This window comes from Eulemur rufifrons, chromosome 28 (assembly GCF_041146395.1).
Source record: "Eulemur rufifrons isolate Redbay chromosome 28, OSU_ERuf_1, whole genome shotgun sequence".
In the NCBI taxonomy this organism is placed as follows: Eukaryota; Metazoa; Chordata; class Mammalia; order Primates; family Lemuridae; genus Eulemur; species Eulemur rufifrons.
In genome coordinates, this window is record NC_091010.1 from 14,011,674 (window position 1) to 14,032,706 (window position 21,033).

The window sequence follows — 21,033 nt, forward strand, 5'->3', positions numbered from 1 at the left end:
CGCCTCGGCCTCCCAGAGGGCTAGGATTACAGGCGTGAGCCACCGCGCCTGGCCACACAACTAGATTATAGAAGGCTAAAACTAGAATCCAGGTCTCCTTATTCCCAAGTCCAGTGCTCTTTATACCAAATACCTTATCTTGTCTTGTCTTCTCTCATAGTAACCCATTTTCTCATTACATCTAAGAAGTCAGTCAAGCTAATATTTTACCCAACTATAATTATCTTGGGTGGCAAATTTCACTTACTTTTACTCTGAAAAGCATAAAAGCAAAAAAGGAGAAAACAATTACTTGAAAGTTAGGCCAAGGGGGATGAACCTAACACTCTATGGGCCTGAGTAGGCAGAACAGACAGACAGACAGGAAGCTTTGGGATTATGAGACCAGTAAGATAGCAAGCAACAGCATAAGGGAAAATCCAGGGTAAATAATCACCTTAAAGGAATTTATTTTCCACTAGCTCTGTTCAAGCATATCTGACTAGACATCAATCCTGAGCCAATACAGGAGAGCTCAAAAGGAGGAGATGAAGAAGTAGACAAAGACTGGATTCCATTCAGTGTGTGGGTTTAGAGCCTGAATATTATTGGACAAGAAAAACATACCTGAAAGTCTCTGACTCGTGGAAAAAATTTTGCTTTCTATACTAGAGAAAAGCAACTAGGGTGATAAGACAACTTGATCTCAAAAGGAAGAAAAGGAAATGGTAAAGTTGGTTCAGGAAAAAAGTTGATAAACAAGTAGAAAGATCATCTGGTACCTCCCTTTAGGCAGGTAAATAATAGTTATTATTTATTTCTCTTATTATCTTTAATCCTCCTTTTTACAAATGAAGTAATTGAGATTCAAAGAGATGAAGTGACTTGCCTAAGATTATACAGATCAACAAAAAAAGACCTCAGGTTACTGACCTCAAACAGAAACCGTCAAGTATAATATTTAAAAGAGCTATCAGAAATACAGCATTAGCAACTAAAAGTCAAAGCTCACCAAAAAGAAAGAAATTACCCTTACCTGCAGGGCACTGTTGAGGAAGCAGCTGTTTTGTCCTGGCTCATTGCTGAGGCCTTTGCTGGGGGCTATGGAAGTGGAGCTTCGAGGCGCAAACATCCCTTGGACACTACCACGGCCCCCTGAAAAATAATTTCTCTTCCAAGACATTATTGTTCACATTTAACCCAAAAACACAGAGAAAGTTTTGTATGTTTCTGGCAGGGAATTTCTGTCTGCTGAATTCTCAAGAGAATGCAAAATTTCGTGAATTTATGTTGAAAGACTTTGAGTTTAATGCCTTCCAAACACCATATATGTAGCTCAAGGGACTCAAGATATCCTCTTAGATCCAGATGACAGAGCCATCCCTCACTTGTTCCAGACAATCCCCAAAATGTAACACGGCACAGGACTAATGCAAACAGAGAAATCCTTAAGTATTGCTTCCCTCTATTTTTCTTGAACTGCCTCCATAAAGTCCTGGTGCACTGGATGTAATCCTCAATGCCAACAGCATCCAGGATCAGGTAAGATGTGTTCTTCAGTCTTGTTAATAATGCTTTTTGTGGACTGAAGATTTTTCCAACTGGAAGGAGATGCAGGTAGATAAGCAGGAATCCAACATAACCCTCCTCGCCCACTATTGCCTTGTCCCATCATCCTCTGAAGTAAAAATTAAAGTTCTGAGCAACTGAAAAAGATTCCACAAAGCCAAGAAGCTTGTTTGAATTATCTGAGGTTTGGCTGAGGTTTTCGTTGCTTCTTTTTAACGTGCCCGAAACTTCTATCATCCCATCCAGATCTTCAGAAAGTCTCTTCTCTTTTCTTCTGGGACTAGAATAGCCAGCTGTGTCAGAAAGCTTTAACAGAAAGAAAAAAAAAAAAACCAAAAGCTTGCGTCACTTAATGACTCTACTGGCTTTGCACTGTTCTGCCAAGATCAACGTTGCCTCACCTCTCACTATAAACTTGAAACCTTGGCAAACAATGCCAAGAAAAAAAAAAAAAAAACTATAACAACAACAAAAAAGAGAAGCACTCAAACTAGAGAGACAAAAAAAAAGGCTATGAGTAACTTTACTTTGAGGAAATGTTTCTGAAATTTTCTTGAAGAAGAAGAAAGTTGATCTAAACAGAAATAAAAACCAAATACAAACTTTTAAAACAAAACAAAAATCACTATGCACACACCAAACTAGGAATTGAAACAGTTTTCTTTTGGATGTTGTGAATAAAACACTTTTTAAAAGGTGTTTTCCATTTGTATGGTTATGAAAACTTGCTGAAAGGTAGAAGGGCCAAATTAGCAGTCTAAACTCTGTTCTGAGCAAAGACGTCCCATCCCAGAGAAACAGTGATGGTGGGTAACTCACATGTCCTTAATATCTAGTCCAAGAGAACTAAATCTACTTCTTCCCTGTTTCTGTTTGTTTGTTTGATTTCTGCCAGAGGATCAGAAAGACAATGTGGGTCATAAATCACTTAAATCCCCAGATTATATCCAAGGGGCTCACAATCAGAGGCGATCCATTGACCAAGTTTAGTTTTTAACTAATTGAAATGCCAGTGAGACAACAGGGAGTGATACCAAAGCAAGCACCTTTTCTGGAAGGAAAACACCTAATCTCCAGCTTTACGTTTTCCTGTAAGGCTGCCATGTCCACATAAGGAAAAAATTAAGAATGTTAAGTGCTAAATTTGGTTTCTAACAGTTCCTCAAACTTCTCCTTTCCTTCACACCATCATATGCACCACCTAAAAAAGCAAAATGCTTTAACATCTTTATCATTCTCTGGGAGATCACCTAGTATTATCCACAGTGTGTCCAGTGGAAAAACTGAGGCACAGGAATATTAAATAGTTGCATAAGACTGTTCTTTCCCTTCTCTAAATTCCCAGACTATTTATAATCTACATGTCACAATTAAAGTATTTGATTATACATTATACTGCCATATTATTCTGTTTTTATTACTCTCTGTTTTATATGGTTATCAGTCATAAATCCTGAATTTGACTACATGAAATGAAACAGTAGTGCCAGGCATGTGCTAAACATTATACTTACATTCTTTATTTAATCTTCATAACAGCCCTATCAGGTAGGTATTAATGGTTCCATTTTACAAAAAAATAAAGTGAGGCTTAAAGACATTAACTTGCCCACTTCAAAGATGGTTAAGTGACAGAGCTAGAATTGTTTGACTATTACCCACTGTGACTTAATTATATATTTTATTATTCTATTCCAAAAGCTCCCATCACAATGGTAGTTATAAGGAGGCACTCAATAGTGCCTGATAATTAACATGACACCAGGAAGGAACCCATATCTCCCACACAGACTACAAGACCCTCACTTCTATACACACACCCTCATACACACCCGACTCGAAGTCGCTAAGCAACTTCCAACAAGCCATTCAGCATTCCTTCAGCTCAACTACTGCAAAGGAATGACAAGTACCAAGCCTCCACTTTGCTTGTAGCCAAAAGAACTTGGCAGGCAGGTGGAGTTTCCAATATCCACATTAGGAGCTTACTGAAACTCAGCCTGCCCTATGACACATACCTCTGAGTACAGGGAGCAAAGGGAGAAAAAAGCAGTAGCAGAAAAAAGATTCTCAGGCTCTGAATGGCAGCATTATTGTAGGGTAAGGCAGTAAGTTCTCACACCCGCTCTAGGTGTGTCAGGAACTAAAGGTAAACACCAAAAAGAACAAAGGTAGAGGCAGTAACAAATGGTCCAGAGAAAGCTGATGACAAAAAACTTCTCACTTAAGTTGTAAGTCCAGCATCAAACAACATAATCCTTCTCCAATGCCATCTACTGAAGATGAGAAAGAAAATCATAATTCCGGCTGGGTGCAGTGGCTCACGCCTATAATCCTAGCACTCTGGGAGGCCAAGGTGAGCGGATTGTTTGAGCTCAGGAGTTCAAGACCTGCCTGAGGAAGACCAAGACCCCGTCTCTACTAAAAATAGAAAGAAATTAGCTGGACAACTAAAAATAAATAGAAAAAATTAGCCGGGCATGGTGGCACATGCTTGTAGTCCCAACTACTCGGGAGGCTGAGACAGGAGGATTGCTTGAGCCCAGAAGTTTGAGGTTGCTATGAGCTAGGCTGACGCCACGGCACTCTAGCCTGGGCAACAGAGTGAGACCCTGTCTCAAAAAAAAAAAAAAGAAAAAGAAAATCATAATTCTATCTCTATATAGCTCTAATGTCTAACCTGTCATATAAAAGAAAAAGAACTTTTTAGGCAATACTGAAGTATTTAGGTATAAATGAGAATAATGTCTACAACTTACTCTCAAATGGTTCAGAAGGAAAAAAAATATGTATATATACACATATACACACACAGTCATGTACTGCATAACATTTCAGTCAACAACGGACCACATGGTGGTCCCATAACATTATAATGGAGCTGAAACATTCCCACCTCCTAGTGATGTGGCAGCCATCCTAATGTCATAGTGCAACACATTACTCACATGTTTGTGGTGATGCTGGTGTAAACAAACCTATTGTGCTGCCGGTTGTATAAAAGTATAGCACAGTTATGTACAGTATATAATACTTGGTAAGATAATAAATGACTATGTTACTGGTTTATGTATTTACTATACTTACCTAATATTTACTATACCAAACATAATAACACATTTCTCAGAACATATTCCCCTTGGTAAGGGACTCATGACTCGGTATATGTGTGTGTGGAGGGAGAGAGGGAAAGAGAACACACAGTAAAGCAAACAATAAAATTTTAACAATAGGTGGAGCTGGCTGAAGAGTATATGGGAATTCTTTGTACCATTTCTTGCAGCTTTTCTATAAGCTTTGCTTTAAATTATTATATTTTTTTAAGTTAAAAAGGAATTGATAGAATTTAAAATTATGTAAGAATTACCTCATACTGTATGCAACAGTATAACTAAAATCATTACACTAGTAGATAATAACCAGATGACATGGCAGTTTCAAAAAAAGAGAGAGAGAAAAGAAAAAGACAAAAAAGTATAGATATGAATATAAAACAAAATGAAATAAAGCTTGAATACTATTTACATGAAAAAAGAGCTTCAAATACAGCATAATGCCAAGTTGTTCTAAGAAGCAAGTGATGTAGAATAACTGTGATATAATGCAAAGAGGACTAGGGCTAGACATGGGTTCAATTTCCACATTTTTAATACTTTGTATAATCCCAGACAAACTATAATACTTAGATGTCCTGAACTTTGTTTTCTGGGTCTCTAAAACAGTTGCATAATACTATTTCACACAGTGGTTGAGATTAAATGCAATAACATGAGAAAATATAGTACTAGCAAATTTTGAAAACAAAGAACAAATAATGAGTTCACGAAATGAGTGAACAGCTATGTCTAAAAGCAAAAAGTTAAGTTTTATTTTGGGGACCTCAGGATACTAAAAAGTTATAAGCCAACAAGAGCATGTCTCCTAATTGTATAAAAAGAACAACTGGCCTCACATAGGATTAGTGGTATGTCAGTACAAATTAACTACATACTAGGAGAAAGACTTGAATTTCACAATTATTTTTGAAATGCAAAGTTTAACTTAAAAAGGCAAATAACTAAATCTATTACAAGGAATAGGTTAACATTTTAGAAGGTCTACAAAGAATGTCCATGTTAACTGATCAGTGATTCAAATGGAAAAACCATGAACAGTATCTCAGTTTCTAATGAAGAGAGAGTAGTCCCATTACTAGTTTTTTGTTTGTTTGTTTTTTTTTGAGACAGAGTCTCACTGTTGCCCTGAGTAGAGTGCCGTGGCGTCAGCCTAGCTCACAGCAACTTCAAATTCCTGGGCTCAAGCAATCCTCCTGCTTCAGCCTCCTGAGTATCTAGGACTGCAGGCACACATCATGACGCCTGGCTAATTTTTATATTTTTAGTAGAGAGGGGGTCTTGCTCTTGCTCAGGCTGGTCTCGAACTCCTGAGCTCAAGCAATCCTCCCGCCTCAACCTCCCAGAGTATTAGGATTACAGGGGTGAACCACCACGCCCGGCTCCATTACTAGTGATTAAAGCCAAAAGTAACCCAAACGTTGGGAAGACAAACTGTACCACACTGAAATATCCAAACAGTTTAACCAGGGAAAGTAGTCCACATTTCTAGTTTCTGTTCATCTTTATAGCAGCTTGTTATTTATCTAAGAAACTATATTTGCATTGGTAAATCAACAACCTCAATTCCTTGATACACCCTACATGTCAATAAATCCAAATGATATCTATGGTATCTTAGAGTTTATTGTGAGGATTAGAATGAGTTAATACACGTGAAGTGCTAATATCAATATCCAGCATATAGTAATTGCTATATAAATGATTGTTATTGTTATTACTGCCTTTCAAACATTCCCTCATCATGAGCTCTTTTTCCTTTAATGATAACTACATACAGATATCCTATATTCTTTTTTTTTGTTGTTGTTGAGACAGAGTCTCACTTTGTTGCCCAGGCTAGAGTGAGTGCCGTGGCGTCAGCTTAGCTCACAGCAACCTCAGACTCCTGGGCTTAAGGGATCCTACTGCCTCAGCCTCCCGAGTAGCTGGGACTACAGGCATGCGCCACTATGCCCGGCTAATTTTTTCTATATAGATTTTTAGTTGTCCATATAATGTCTTTCTATTTTTAGTAGAGACGGGGTCTCGCTCAGGCTGGTCTCGAACTCCTGACCTTGAGCAATCCACCCGCCTCGGCCTCCCAGAGTGCTAGGATTACAGGCGTGAGCCACCGCGCCCGGCCTCAGATATCCTATATTCTTAAAAACAACAGCAACAACAAAGACCACCTTGAATTTATTAACTCCAATGCCTATTATCCTAAATCTTTTCAACCTTCCATTACTAAATGTCTCTAGAATTAATAATTTACAACTGCTGCCTCTCCTTGCTCACCATCAATCTCTTCAGAACACGGTACTGCTCCCTCACCCTACCAACACAATTTTACTTCATGGAACATTTGCCTTCTAAAGAAATCTCCTAATTTCAAAATCTACTGGCTTTTTCCACAAGTCTCATTTTTCTTAACTTTTCTGCAACACCTAACTAACACTGCTGGCCATCCCACCCTCCTAGGTTACTTTGATGCTACATGGTCCTGGATTCACTGGGTAGGCTAATAAGAAAATGAAAGAATGAATAAAATGAAAGAATGATAAATAAATGCTGGTTTTCCTACTGCTCTGATAGGTCATTTTCTCTCTCCTTTGCTATTCTCTTAAAAGTGGGCATTCCCTAAAATTTAAATCAGACCTTCTTGCTCCTCTCTACAGTACTTCCATTGGTGTTCTTTTCTCTGCCTTTCTCAGAACTTCAGCCATCACTTCTGAACTGATAAATCAAAAATCTCATGACCTCTGAAGCCATATTACCAACTACATTGTCCCACTTTCACAGTAAGTTCAATGTATCCAAATCTGAAATCATCTCCTTCCCCCCAAAACAGTTCCTACTTTGACTCCCGTTTCTTTTTACTAATGGTATCTCCACTCACCCAGGTTCAAAACCTTAGTAGCCTCTGATTCCTTCCTAGCTCTCTCCCCTTTTCCTATTCAAGTCACAATAGCTTGTCAATTCCTCCTTCAAAATCTCATATAGTGACCATTCCTTTTCACTTCTAATGTCATCAGCCTAGTTTACCGACCAATTACCTCCATCTAAACTATTGCAAATAGATCATACTGGCCTCCTGTCTCTTACTATTCAAATTCATGTTATATAATTAAAGTTTTTAATTAATATTTATCTTTAATATCTCTCATAATTTATTTGTGTGCATTTTACACAAAAAGGCAGAAGGCTTGAATTTTTCCTTAGCAGTAGAGCAATGTTAGTTGCCAGCCAAAATAGATTTTTATGGGATCACTCCTACCTTCCCAGGTCCCAAGCAAGGCAAAGATGTCTACTCTCATCACTCCCATTCAACATCATATTGGAGGTCTTAGCCTGTGCAGTAAGGTAAGAAAAAGAAACTTAAAAATATAGATTGGAAAGGAAGAAATAAAACTATCTTTATTCACAGACAACATGATAATCCTACATTTAAAAATCCCAAGGAATCCATAAAAAAGTTCTGAGAACTAATAAGTGAGTTCAGCAAGGTCAAAGAATACAAAATCAATATTAAAAAAATCAATTGTGTTTCTATATACTAACAATGAGCAACTGGAAATCAAAATTCTTTTAAAGTACCATTTACCATAAAATAATACCACAAAATATAAAATACTTAGGTATAAATCAGACAAATTATGTGTAGGACCTATATGCTGAAAACTACAAGACACTGGTGAAAGAAATCAAAGATGACCTAAATAAGTGGATAGGTAAGCCAGGTTCATGAACTGGAAGTCTCAGTATTATTAAGATGTCAGTTCACTCCAAATTGATCCATAGATTCAATGCAATTTCCGATCAAAAATCCAAGCAAGATTGTTTTGTTTTTAGAAAATCAACTAGGTGATTCTAAAAGTCACGGAAAGGCAAAGGAATTAGAATAGCAAAAACAATTTTCAGACAGAAGAACAAAGTTGGAAGACTCAGTAATTAACACAGCATGGTACTGGTGAAAGGACAGATCAATGGAACAAAATGGAGAGCCCATAAATAGACCTATACATGTGGTTAATCAATTTTTAATAAAGTACAAAGGCAATTTAATAAAGAAATGATAGTCTTTTCAACAAATGACGTTGGAACAAATTGGGATACCCACCACATACAAAAAATATTGAACCTTAACCCATACCTTAAGTATTATAGAAAAATAACTCAAAATGAATCATAGTCCTAAATGGAAAACCTAAAACTATAAAATCTAGAAGGCAGGAGAAAATTTTGTGACCTTTGGTTAGGCAAAGATTCTTTAGATACAGCAACAAAAAAGCATGATCCATAAAAGAAAAAAAATCATAGAACTGGACTTCATCATAATTAAGAACTTCTCTGTGAAAAACACTGTTAATGAAGAGACAAGCCAAAAGATTAGAAGAAAATATTGCAAATCACATAATGGATAAATGGCTTATATCCAAAATATATAAATAGAATTTTGAAAATTTAAGAATAAAAAAACTACCTATTTTTTTAAATGGACAAAAATTTTGAATAGATACTTCACCAAAGAACATATACAGATGGCAAATAAGCACAGGGAAAGATGCTCAACATTACTAGTCATTAGGGAAATGGAAATTAAAACCATATTATACACCTATTAGAACAGCTAAAAACAAAAACAAAAAAATGTAAAACTTGACAATACAAATGCTGATGAGGAATCAGAGCAACTGGAACTCTCCTAAATGGCTGATGGAAATGTAAAATGACACAGGTGGCAATTAGTTATAAACTTAAATATGTAGCTATGAGCCACATAATGATGTTTTGGTAAACAGACCACAAGTACAACAATGGTCCTATAAGGTTATAATACCATATTTTTACTGTACCTTTTCTATGTTTAGATATGTTTAGATGCAAAAATACTTACCATTGTGTTACAATTGCCTACAATATTCAGTACAGTAACATGATGAACAGGTTTGTAGCCCAGGAGCAATAGGCAATAGTTTAGGTGTGTAACAGGCCATAGCGTCTAGATTTGTGCAAGTACACTCCATGATCTTTATGCAATGACAAAATTGCCTAATGACACATTTCTCATCATTACACATGACACATATCCCCATCATTAAATGACACATGACTATACTTCTACCATATGACCTAGCAATACTATTCCTTGGTATTTTACCCAAAAGAAATGAGAATTTATAGTATATTCACACAAAAACATGTACACAAATGTTTATAGTGGCTTTACATATAATCACCAAAAACTGGAAGCAACCCAAATGTTCTTTAACTGGTGAATGGCACATCCATACTATGGACCATGATCTAACAATATAAAGAATACTGATATAGACAACAAGATGGATGAATCTCAAATGTACTATGCTAAGTGAAGAGCCAGACTCAAAAGACTACATACTGTATGATTTCACTTATATGACATTCTGGAAAAGTCAAAAATCATAGTAAGAGAAAATAGATCAGAGATTGCCAGGAGTCGGGGGTGAAGGTAGGAGTAGATTATAAAGGGCAGCACCAGAGTGAAGGAACTCTTCGGTATCTTGATTATGGTGGTAGTTATACTACCCTCGATACATTTGACAAAACACAACTCTATACCCAAAAAAAGTGAGTTTATGTAAATTACCAAAGACTTTTAAAATCGTTTTTTAAAATGTTCCAAAGTGTCAATTTGAAAACACACACACACACACACACACACACATAACTTTCCCTGTTCCTGCAGAATAATGTCTAAACTTTTTACCCTAATTCTCAATAATACAATCTGACCTGAACTTTTAACTTACCTCTTCCATTTTTCTTTCTTTTTTTTTTTTTTTCTTTTTTGAGACAGAGTCTCACTGTATTGCACGGGCTAGAGTGCCGTGGCATCAGCCTAGCTCACAACAACCTCAAACTCCTGGGCTCAAGCGATCCTCCTGCCTCAGCCTCCTGAGTAGCTGGGACTACAGGCATGTGCCACCATGCCCGGCTAATTTTTTCTGCATATATTTTTAGTTGTCCATATAATTTCTTTCTAATTTTTTTGGTAGAGACAGGGTCTCGCTCTTGCTCAGGCTTGTCTCAAACTCCTGAGCTCAAGTGATCCACCCGCCTCGGCCTCCCAGAGTACTAGGATTACAGAGGCATGAGCCACCACGCCCAGCCTCTTCTTCCATTTTTCTCCTGCTATTTCACTATATGAACCTTCTTCCCAAAGTCTGTGTCTTTATTAATTCTGTTTTACCTGCTTAGGATGTTCACTATCTTTCTTCCCCTCTGTATGCAACCCAGGCTCTTTGTGAAACCTTCCATGACCATCCCAAGCTTGAAGGCATTTCTTCCATTTCTGAATTCCTATATAAATTTTGTCTAATTTTAAGGACAATTAATGTTTCTAATATGTTATACCAATGTTTCTAGGGGTCCCTCTCCCCTCCATGTCCCTCTTAACCCCAGCGAATAACGGGCTTTATCCCATCCCATTTGAGTATGGGAAATGGATGGAGGTCAGAAGGCAATTGTGTTACATCCAAATTCCTATTGTTATTATTATGGGACAAATTATCACAGGATTTTACTATTGTTTATTTTATTTGCCATATAACCCATCTTTCTATTTATAAACTGTGATTCTAATTTAAAAGTATGATTCTACACATATATACGTATTTTACTTTTTCATACAATTGCTTTACCTTAAAAAGCAAGATAGTCTTATATTAATATGACTGAGTTGAAACTTTAGGCATTCCTCACTGTCAATGTAAACACTTTAAGGCAGCAGTCCCCAACCTTTCTGGCACCAGGGACTGGTTTCATGGACCACAATTTTTCCACGGTGTGGGGGTGATTGTTTTGGGATGATTTAAGTGCATTACATTTATTGTGCAGTCAAACCTCTCTGCTAATAATCTGTATTTGTAGCCACTTCCCAGCACTAGTATGACCACCTCAGCTCCACCTCAGATCATCAGGCATTAGATTCTTATAAGGAGCACGCAACCTAGATCCTTAACATGCACAGTTTACAGTAGGGTTCATGCTCCTTATGAGAATCTAATGTCACTGCTGATCTGACAGGAGGCGGAGCTTATGTGGTGATGCCAGCAATGGGGAGCAGCTGTAAATACAAATGAAGCTTCACTCACTCACCGCTGCTCGCCTCCTGCTGTGCAGCCTGGTTCCTAATAAGCCACGGACTGATACTGGTCAGCAGCCCAAGAGTTGGGGACCACAACTTTATGGAATATCACACAGTTTTGGGCTGATGAGACCCTAGTGAGGTAGTTTTGCACAAATGCTTCTAAGAAACATACCCTTAGATACTTGGTTTTAAAAAAAATGGTAAGCATGCATTATTTGTCCAGTGCCAATCTTCTGAAGAAGTTGTTCACGACAGTTTTCAACACAGAATTTGCTTAGCTTTTATGGCAGATAATCAGATGATGATTAAAAACTACTACCTGCGGCTGGGCACGTGGCTCACGCCTGTAATCCTAGCACTCTGGGAGGCCAAGACGAAGGACCGCTTGAGCTCAGGAGTTCGAGACCAGCCTGAATAAGAGTGAGACCCTGTCCCTACTAAAAACAGAAAAATTAGCCAGGCATGCTAGCACTTGCCTGTGGTCCCAGCTACTTGGGAGGCTGAGGCAGGAGGATTGCTTGAGCCCAGGAGTTTGGGTTGCTCTGAGGTAGGCTGACACCACAGCACTCTAGCCCAGATGACAGAGCGAGACTCCGTCTCAAAAAAAAAAAAAAAAACCACTACCACCTGAGGCCAGGCACAGTGGCTCATGCCTGTAATCCTAGCACTTTGGGAGGCCATAGCAAGAGAACTGTTTGAGGCCAGGAGTCTGAGACCAGCCTGAGCAACATAGGGAGACACCCGTCTTTACAAATATAAAAATAAAAATTTAGCTGGGTATGGTGGCATGCACCTGCAGTCCCAGCTACTCAGAAGGCTGAGACAGAAGGATCACTTGAGCCCAGTTTGCAGTCACAGTGAGCTATGATGATGCCACTATACTCTAGCTCTAGCAAGAGGGCAAGACTCTGTCTCAAAAAAATAAAAACTACCACCTGATAATAGCAACTAAGTTGTATATACAAATTTATCCAAATTTAAATTAAAATTGCTTCATAGCCTATTACCTAGTACTCCTGTCTGATTGATTTTGCCCTGTAGCAGTAGCAAACAAAGGGCTCAAAGCATTCCGCAGAGAATAGTCCTAGGCTACAGAAACACAAACAGCAGGCTACATGGCAGCTGGAATAACTGACTGCTTATTCCCAAAGTCTATTTTGCAGAAAATGTATCATTTTTACCCACATTTACTAGTTTCTGGCCAACTCCTAAAACTAAACTATGGAGTAATCAGTCATAGGTAGGAGAAGAAAGATCATATTAGGATCTTATTACTGTGCTGCTCTCAACTCTGAAAAAGATATAGTGACCTATATTTTACTATTGCTGAACAGACTCTGAGGAACTCCAAATAAGCTTGCTCACAAATTCTCATAGTTAATCATCATTACTACCTACCTCCTGAGATTAACTAAGTCAAAACAGCCTACAGTACTTTGTTGTCCCTAACATCAGCTAAACTTCTAGGAAGGTAGAAGCCAAAATTGGAAAGGAACCATGTCATGTTATTACCTATTTCCTTGTGTAATAGAGTTACTAAGTTATATATGCCCATTTTTCCCAATCTTAAAACAGTAGCCTCCTGTGGGCAGGCCAAAAACCTTTCCATGCATGAGATGATAGAAAACAGTAGATTCCAACCTTTTTGCAGACCTCCACATCTAGAGGCAGATTTACCAACACACTAATGAAACTTAAGCTTCAGGGCTCCTCTCTTGCATGGATCCTCAAGGCCTATTATCTAATTTTCTATTTTAATAAATATTTTCCTTAAAGAGGGACCCCTGAACTATATAAACTTCAGGCCTCAGAGAATCTGAATCTGCCCCTGCCCATATTACAGAAACTGGACTTTTATAGTATATGTTACTTGAGAAAATACATAATTCAAAAAGCTACCTTGAAATCAGTAATATTAATAAATTTGTATCTTATTAATCAAAGAAACATATAATGTTTCTGAGGGACCCCTGAACTATATAAACTTCAGGCCTCAGAGAATCTGAATCTGCCCCTGCCCATATTACAGAAACTGGACTTTTATAGTATATGTTACTTGAGAAAATACATAATTCAAAAAGCTACCTTGAAATCAGTAATATTAATAAATTTGTATCTTATTAATCAAAGAAACATATAATGTTACTCATTGTATAAATTTTGTTAGCACTAAATACAAGGACCTAAATACAAAGTTTGGTCTACATTTGGATTTTGGATTCTTATGCTCATTGTAGTAACTCTACTATGGATCCACACAGTCCACAGAGTAGAAAAGACAGGGCTAAATTAAAAAGATCATAACTCAGACTAAGACTTGCAGAATTAAAGCTACAGCTCTAGAAGCTGACCACCTTTAGAAAAAACTTAACTTCTCGGTATTAATGAAATACAAAGAATGAGTCCTTCACAACAAGTATACACAGTACAGCTTAATGTGCTGCCATTTTTCTCAGGCCAAAGTAATAAACCAGGCTCCAGCTGCAGCTATCCTAATTATCCCCCACCGTATTCCTCACCAACAAAGTCAGTTTCTCTTAGCCTCTGTTTCTGAAAAAGCCCAAAGTAGTCATTCAAATGAAACTGGCTTGTGCATAAAGGAAGTTGAGGCCTGGGCCAGGAAGTGCCTGGAACCCTAACAGACAGTGGGGTAAGTGAGGTCCAGAGAGGTACAGGTTATTAGCATGGGAGATTCATTATGAATGGGCTTGAATGGAACTGAGACCAATGAAGACTAGATAGGATTTGTTCCTGCAAAGCCCAGGGGCCCTTTGAGGAAACCAGGTGTAAAGTACAGTAAGCGTAGAAGGGGATAGATGGTCTTTACAGGAATTCATTTCACAGTAACTAAAGTTCAGTGAGGTCTCTAAATGGACACTACTTTTAATAATTCCATGTTGTAGAGAACTCCACAGCACTTCTGCAAATGATAGTATCAAAGTATCTCCACTAAGATATTTATTAACTACAAAGAAAAAGATAGTAATTTGACAATGGAGAAACATAGCAGAAACACCTTAACCAAAGGATCACAGTCAAAATCACTAGTAATAATACATATTGACATCATAAATGGCATGATATGATACACTGAAAAGGACACAATGTTATTTCTGTAGTATTCTTGCCTAAACCACATAATCTCAGTCCAATCATCAGAAAATATCAGACAAATTCAAACTGAGGGACATTTGACAAAATAACTGATCAACACTCTCCAAAAATGTCAAGGTTATAAAAGACAAAGAAAGACTGAGAAACATTTACAGAACGCAGGAGACTAAGCAAGAAAAATACCTAAAATACAATGTGAAATCCTAGATAGGATCCTGGAACACACAAAAAAACAATGGTGGGAAAATTGGTGAAGTTCAAAAGAGGTCTTTAGTTTAGTTAATAGTATTGTACCAATGGTAATTTCCTGGTTCTGATCATTGTATTATGGTTACATAAGACAGTACATTAGACAGAAACTGGGTGAGGGATATATGAAAACGATTTGTGTAGTCCCAGCTACTCAGGAGGCTGAGGCAGGAGGATTGCTTGAGCCCAGGAGTTCAAGGCTGCAGTGGGCTATGATCATGCCACTGCACTCCAGCCTGGGTGACAGAGCAAGACTCTGTTTCTTAAAAAAGAAGAACCACAGAAGAGAAGAGAAAACGCTTTGTACTACTTTTGCAACTTTTCTGTAAGTCCAAAATTGGTTCAAAATAAAAAACTTTTTAAATTACGTAAATAATTCATTGAAAGATGGAATCTTGGGCCTAAAGGGAATTAAGGCTTTTGGAAGATTAGTATCTATATGTCTAAAGGTAGGTGGACCAAGACCAATTTATACGAATAGATGAGACATTGACATAGTTTGTGATCCTGAGTCCACTGAAGGTTTCATGTGAAACCTTTTGGTTCACTATGTTTAACATCACAGTATGGCAGTTAATGGGTTAAGTTTTATTAGTTCAGGAACCTGTTTCTCAGAGCTTGATGTACCTAGAATGAACTAATAAAGAAGTTTAAAAATCTACAAGATCAAGGGTAAGTAAATATAAAATAACAAGGGTCTTGTTAGGATGATGGAATTATGGATTTTTTTTCCTCTTTTCTCTATTTTCTAAATTATCTATAACTCATAAATAATCCATAATCTGTAAAACCAAAAATAGGGATTTATAAGCATTTTTCCTCAAAATAGAGTCAAAGGACTCTAGCCAGAAGTAACCGACCATTGAGACACATAATATCCTAACAATATGAAAGCTATTTAATAATTGGTAACTATTTCCTACTTAGAAACAGAGGGCCAGATTTGGATTTCTATTGCCTTTCATTCTATTTTTGCTGCTGCTGCTGCTGCTGCTGCTGCTAAGGTTCAGATCCTCTCCACCTCTGGACCACTGCACCACATTACTGACTCATTGCCAGCCCTCCAATCCTACATGTGACATCCAGAGTACTCTTAAAATGCAGTTCAGACCACATCACTCTCCTTTTCAAAATCTTCACTGGCTTCTAGAAGGGGATGTTTTTTTGGCTAGAGAAGAATAATGGTATTTTTCTAATTCACAGGGGAGAAAATTATTGGATGGATTTTTCACAAGCTTTTCTCCCATAATTTTTTCTGATATACTTATTCTACTGCTAGCAGGACAAAAACATGAACAAATAGAAAACTTAAGGGGAAACAAAAATCAAAGCAGTCAATCAGACCGATTCTGACAGCCCTTTTCCCTTATTGACTCATGTTCAGGATTGTAATTTTTATAACACATATTTTTGAAATTCACATATTCTGCCAATAAAATTCTTAATTTGTAAGAGGGAATTAAATATGTCTAGCACCAGCACAAAGTTTAAGAACCACTGGATCTTACCAACATTTCCAGCTTCACTTTCTACTCACTCATTCATCAGGTATTTCATTGAGCATCTATTATGTGCCCCTCACTCATCCTCCACTACAAGTGAACTGGATTCCTTTCTGTATAATGAATAAGCTCTCTACTTTCTCATTGCCTCAGCTCTAATATTGCCTCTACCTGGAAGGTCTTTGCCTTCCCCTTCTTCTTGAAAATCATAACTATCCCGTAAGGAACAGCTACATCAAAAGCCTTCCAAGATCCTCTTTCCCTCTCACCTTTCCCATCTCCCAATTTATTTCATCTTCCTCTGTGCTCTCAGTGCATGTGGGGCTTGGATTACAACATTCACATTCTCCCTCATGTTACAGTTATTTGTGTACATGGACTACATTTTACATTCCCGAAGGGTATCTTTTTATTCCACACACGGGTTGAATACCGTAGGCATTGAATCATTGAAAGTTTGATTGAAAGAGAAAACTTTTTGTTTGAAGGGATAACTACCTAGAACCAATTCTGATATCCTGATAAATTCTGACTCTCCTTAAATAAAAGGAGCCTCCAAAATGTCCATACCTAGCTTAAGATACTGCTAACAACTTTTTCTAATGAAGACTATATCAATGGAATCAATATTTGCTTCTGATTCAAGCTTGAAGATAAAAAGATAAACATCTACAACCATAAAAAGGCCAAGCTATTTGTTGATTTATGGGCTGGTTATCTTAAACTCCACAGTGAATAGTTACTCAACTCAAACAATTTCCTGAGGGCTGGACTTTGGCAGCTTCAAATCATTACATCATATACAACAGGAAGAATTGTATGCTGATAAAGGACAGAAAATCTTATTTTTCCTATTATAAAAACTTAAAAAACTGTCATTCATAACAAATTTGTCCAAAACCAGTTGGAAAGAAAATGAAAAGAAAAGATGGCATGTTTCACTTTGTTATAACTAACAAAGTGTTGGCCGGGCGCGGTGGCTCATGCTTGTATTCCTAGCACTCTGGGAGGCCGAGGCGGGTGGATGGCTCGAGGTCAGGAGTTCGAGACCAGCCTGAGCAAGAGGGAGACCCAGTCTCTACTAAAAATAGAAAGAAATTATCTGTCCAACTAAAAATATATATAGAAAAAATTAGCTGGGCATGGTGGCACATGCCTGTAGTCCCAGCTACTCAGGAGGCTGAGGCAGTAGGATTGCTTAAGCCCAGGAGTTTGAGGTTGCTGTGAGCTAGGCTGATGCCACAGCACTCACTCTAGCCCAGGCAACAGAGCGAGACTCTGTCTCAAAAAAAAAAAAAGTAAAAAAATAAATAAATAACAAAGTGTAAGAGCTAAGAAATGACAGCTACAGGCAACTTAAGCTCTCCTTATAAAGACCCAGAGCTGTATAGATAATTTACTGAGTTCTAAAGGAGGCAGCATGGTAGCAGAAAGAACATAGTGGCTAAAAGTGCAGTCTCTGTAAGGTCAACCATATTGCAGAACCTCAGGAGGCACATGCTTACAGCTCACATCCAACAGGTGCCATTCCCAGAGAACACAATGTGAATTACACAATTTGGAGACACAGAGCTAGTGGATTAGAACAGGTCTGGACCCCAGTACTTAACAGCTATGTCATCTTGACTAAGGTACTGAATCTGTCTTAGTTACCTGATCAGTAAAATGGGATTAATAAATAACATCTCATAGGATTGTTATGAGGATTAAATGAAATAATATGTACATGTATAATTAGCCCAATGCCTGGTATGTGGTAAGTGTGGAATAAATGTTTTGATGATAGCAATGATGATAACGAAGAATAAGATGAATCTATATTCCAATCCTGACTCCATCACTTTGGGCCCATTTGCTACCTATAACAAATGCGATTTGTTGAAAGGATTCAACAAAATAATGTATGCTGAATGCTTAGGGCCAGATACAAAATAGGAGTTCCATAAATAGTAGCTATGATGATGATAACTGACCATCCTCTACACCTATTTTCTCTCCCTCCCTCCCCCTCTCTCTCTTACACACAAAAACACACATACACCCACTGTTAGAATTCCGTAAGATTAAACTATAATTGATACCATAAACCCAAAGTCCTATAAAAATGCATTCTCAATACAATTCACCTAGACCAATGCAATTAACTTCTCAACTATCTTTCCCCTCTAATCTCATTTATGCAATATTGCCAAAAGCAAACTCTGATCAATCACTATTTGCCTTAGAAAACTTCAGTGACAAAATATAGTCAAAACTCTTTGACTTTGAATGGCCTTCCACAATCTTACCCCATGTATCCTTCCAAACTCATCTACCACTACTCCCCTTAAAACACACAAAAAAAGATTTGTTCCATGCACATGCCTAGCATTTTGCTCAATTCAGGAATGCCTCCTTTCTCTACTCTCTCATCTTCCCAGTCCTACCTAATATTAACAATCCTTTCCACCCTGTTTGAAGAAGTCATTCTGACTACTTACAATGATAGGGACTAAAGATAGTCATAACTCACCAAGAAGGAGAAATCATTTATGTTAATTCATTTCCCAAAGGATTCTTTTTATTTTTTTCCCAATAGATGTTATCAATTTAAAGTATTGTTACAAATTATTCACAATAGATATAACCAATATTGAAATTGGATCCATTCCTAAACTTTCCAATTTCACTTACAAAAATGATCAAGCTATACTTTTCATTTAAGAACTGTATATCTTAAAGAAAACAAAGTTCATGGGAACTAAAAAATAATAATAATAATTTAATTTCAACATATGAATTTTGGGGGAAAAAAGAAAAAAATAATAATTTAAAAACTACCTTAGTTAGGTAACTTGGTTGTGATGAATAACCACATCACAAATAAACAAACAAATAAATAAAGCAGGCCAGTGGTATGCTATATATAAACACACTGATAGAAAGATACATCAGAAATATTATCACTGATTGCCTCTGGGGAAAGAAATTAGATGAGGTAGGGTAAGAGTGAGAAGCAATTTAGTGTTTACCTGTTGAATTTTATAACGTGTTATCTCTTAACCCTCCAAAATAAATGAAATTTGTTTCACAGATTTAGATTAGATTTCACAAAAATTAATGATTTGGTACATCAAAAACTCAATTTAAAACACTGAAATTTCACCCCCTTATTCAACTTGGGAAATAGAAGCCAGAAATTCAGTTTTTTGTTTTTTTTTTTTTTTTGAGACAGAGTCTCGCTTTGTTGCCCGGGCCGTGGCGTCAGCCTCGCTCACAGCAACCTCAAACTCCTGGGCTTAAGCGATCCTCCTGCCTCAGCCTCCCGAGTAGCTGGGACTACAGGCGTGCGCCACCATGCCCGGCTAATTTTTTCTATATATATTTTAGTTGGCCAGATAATTTCTTTCTACTTTTAGTAGAGACGGGGGTCTCGCTCTTGCTCAGGCTGGTCTCGAACTCCTGACCTAGAGCGATCCACCCGCCTCGGCCTCCCAGAGTGCTAGGATTACAGGCGTGAGCCACCGCGGCCCAGCCCAGAAATTCAGTTTTAAAAAACTATATTTTTGGCTGGGCGCGGTGGCTCACGCCTGTAATCCTAGCACTCCGGGAGGCCGAGGCGGGTGGATCATTTGAGCTCAGGAGTTCGAGATCAGCCTAAGCAAGAGCGAGACCCCGTCTCTGCTAAAAAATAGAAAGCAATGATGTGGACAACTAAAAATATATAGAAAAAATTAGCCAGGCATGGTGGCACATGCCTGTAGTCCCAGCTACTTGGGAGGCTGAGGCAGAAGGATTGCTTGAGCCCAGGAGTTTGAGGTTGCTGTAAGCTAGGCTGACACCACAGCACTCTAGCCCACGGAACAGAGTGAGACTCTGTCTCAAAAAAAAAAAAGAAAGAAAGAAACTATATTTTCCATTCCAGTATATTCATGATTTTTCTAAAACAATAGGGATCGCAATGGATCTCCTTTCATTACTAGAAAGTATTAATTTAGAAATGATGAAAACATAAATTCAGTTGCTTATACTATGTTGGAATAAGTTTTCAGCCAAAAATCTAGGATACTTTTAGTTGGAAACTCTGTAAGACTGAAAAACAATATGTATGCCGTACGTGATTGGCAAAGGATTCTTTTTAAATACCTATTTCCACCAGTTGGAACTTCTCTCCCCCTCCCTCCCAGGGATTTCATTAATCAATATTTAACCAGCATATCAGTACTTGGAAAATAATGTAGAAAGTTACATTGCCTTACACTCAACAAATGCTCATTACTTGTTAAATGAATAAAAAAGAACTAAGTTTTATGAAACAAACCAAACTCACATTTTTCAGTTTAGACATAACTCAGTTATAGGCACAACCAATCAGCTCTCTAGCTCTTACCTGAATCTCCTGCCCCTAAATCATGCA

The 21,033-nt window shown here is 37.6% G+C and overlaps 1 protein-coding gene across 1 annotated transcript in view; it reads right to left on the reverse strand.

Moving 5' to 3' along the window:
- Positions 1-21,033, reverse strand: part of USP54 (ubiquitin specific peptidase 54) — a 118,026-nt gene that overhangs the window by 57,638 nt on the left and 39,355 nt on the right. Inside the window, exon 2 of the mRNA XM_069459992.1 lies at positions 1,016-1,854. Within this exon, the coding sequence (XP_069316093.1) occupies positions 1,016-1,162 (147 nt within the window). The 5' untranslated portion in view covers positions 1,163-1,854. The remainder of the gene's footprint in view (positions 1-1,015; positions 1,855-21,033) is intronic.